At 51.1% G+C, this 2,018-nt stretch overlaps 1 protein-coding gene across 1 annotated transcript in view; it reads left to right on the forward strand.

Annotated features, from left to right (window-relative positions):
* marchf8 (membrane-associated ring finger (C3HC4) 8) overlaps positions 1–663 on the forward strand; it is a gene marked incomplete at its 3' end in the record, with an annotated part of 218,951 nt that extends 218,288 nt beyond the window's left edge. The window contains exon 7 of the mRNA XM_080740262.1: positions 305–663. Coding sequence (XP_080596388.1) covers positions 305–663 — 359 coding nt within the window. The remainder of the gene's footprint in view (positions 1–304) is intronic.
* Positions 664–2,018: the final 1,355 nt, after the last annotated feature.

Below are 2,018 nucleotides of genomic sequence, written 5' to 3' on the forward strand. Positions count from 1 at the left end.
ATGTTCTCTCGCCAGCTGCGTTCAAAGGCTCCAACTCGCCCTGACATCGCGAATTCGGTGCACACTAGCATGTGCATTCATTTACGACAAAAACTAAAAACTAACAAAAAATAAAACTCCAAAAAGTTCAAATATGGAGATAAGAGGTTTCTTGCCCGAAAGCGACAACTTTTTTTCTTTTTGGGTAAAAAAAGTGGTTTGCTTTAACATGTGCAATGTATACCCCCCCCCCCCCCCCTGTCCCCCTGTCCCTTTCTCTTTTTCTCCGTGCGTTTGCGTGCGTGCGTATATGTGACCTCCCCAGGCATCCTGGAGTGGCCGTTCTGGACCAAGCTGGTGGTGGTGGCCATCGGCTTCACGGGCGGCCTGGTGTTCATGTACGTCCAGTGCAAGGTCTACATCCAGCTGTGGCGGCGGCTCAAGGCCTACAACCGGGTCATCTACGTGCAGAACCGGCCCGAAACCACCTGCAAAAAGCTGGCGCTGGAGAAGCCGCCGCTCAGCGAGCCCTGTCTGGACAACAAGGAGGGCCTGCACGGACCCCCGGGGGGCCCGGGGGTCCACCTGGGCCTCATGGGCCCGCCCACGCAGTCCTCCGACACAAACTCCTCCTCCCAGTACACCGAGACTGAGGACTACAGCATGGAGGTTCTCCATGTCTGACCCCGTCCGCACCGCGCACGCATCACACACATACACACACACACACACATACACACACACACAAGCACACATAAACACGCACGCAAACACACACTCCAAACGTGGACTGCGCTAAGGGGCTGTTCACACCGAGCACCATAAATATAAAGTTGTCGTTTTAAAAGCCGTTGTAACTCAAGAGGATGGCAGAGTTCAAACAACCTTAACAAAGACAAACGTTGAACCACAAAGCCGTTGTTATCGTTATATTTATAGTGCTGGGTGTGGACGGGCCTTTTTTTACTCAGAGGGTTCGGTGTCACGAGAAAGCGTTTCGTTTTGGAGCGGAGGAGCGCTTGTGTCCAGAGCGCTCGCGCGCAGAGTGAAAGCCACGTCACCTCCGCGATGTCATTAGCACAAATAGCTTAGCCGAGTCGACGGGTAAACAACATAAACGACGTCTCGCGGTCGTGGCTACGATTTGACGTCGTGACGAGAATCGCCGGGAGTTGTCGGAAACGGCCGGGAGGATCAAATGACTAGCGCTCCTCGCCCTAGTTGGACTATTTTCTTAGCGTTGCGCGCCAAAACACGCTGGACGCCAAGAGCGCTGAAGCCATGTGCGATGCTCAGGTGCTGGGTAGAGGAGGGTCTCTACCGTAGAATTGTATGTATAGTAGACTACTAGAAAGGCACAGGCAGCTCAAAAAGCGTTTTCTGTGGACACGGCGCCATAGAGCATCGCAGTTTAAGCCCCGCCCGCCCTCACTCCGGTGTCGGAAGCGTTTTCCCCCATGCATTTCATCGTTTCATCGTCATGACAATAAACACTATTTTTTGCATGCAACGATTAATTAGAAAGCTGAAAAAAAGACGAGGGTACAACTTAACGTATCCTCGTCTTTTTTTCAGCTTTCTAATTAATCATTACATGCAAAAAATAGTGTTTATTGTCATGATAACTCACCAGCCCGGGTGGCTTTGTCAGAGGCTTAAAGTCGTTTAAATAAATACTTTATGAAATGTCTATGGATGAAATGCATGGGGGAAAACGCTTCCGACACCGGAGTGAGGGCGGGCGGGGCTTAAACTGCGATGCTCTATAAACCATTAAGACCACACACTCACACACATGCACACGCACACACCTCTGGGAGAGCAGCGCTGACTTAAAGGGAGGACTCCCAATTTATTTGGTTCCATCCCAAAGTCTAAATGTCTCTGTTGCGTGCTTAGTTTTTTTGCGTACGTCGCTTTGTTAGTTTGTTTGTCAAGAGTCGTCGTGGGAACGGCGACGTGTAGCGCCACACTGGAGCGTACGAACGAACGTCGGATCTCTGGGACATTCCAGCTACTGCCATCATGTCCGTCTTCTA

The sequence above is a fragment of the Nannobrachium achirus genome (assembly GCF_963921795.1).
Source record: "Nannobrachium achirus genome assembly, chromosome: 13".
Lineage (NCBI taxonomy): Eukaryota > Metazoa > Chordata > Actinopteri > Myctophiformes > Myctophidae > Nannobrachium > Nannobrachium achirus.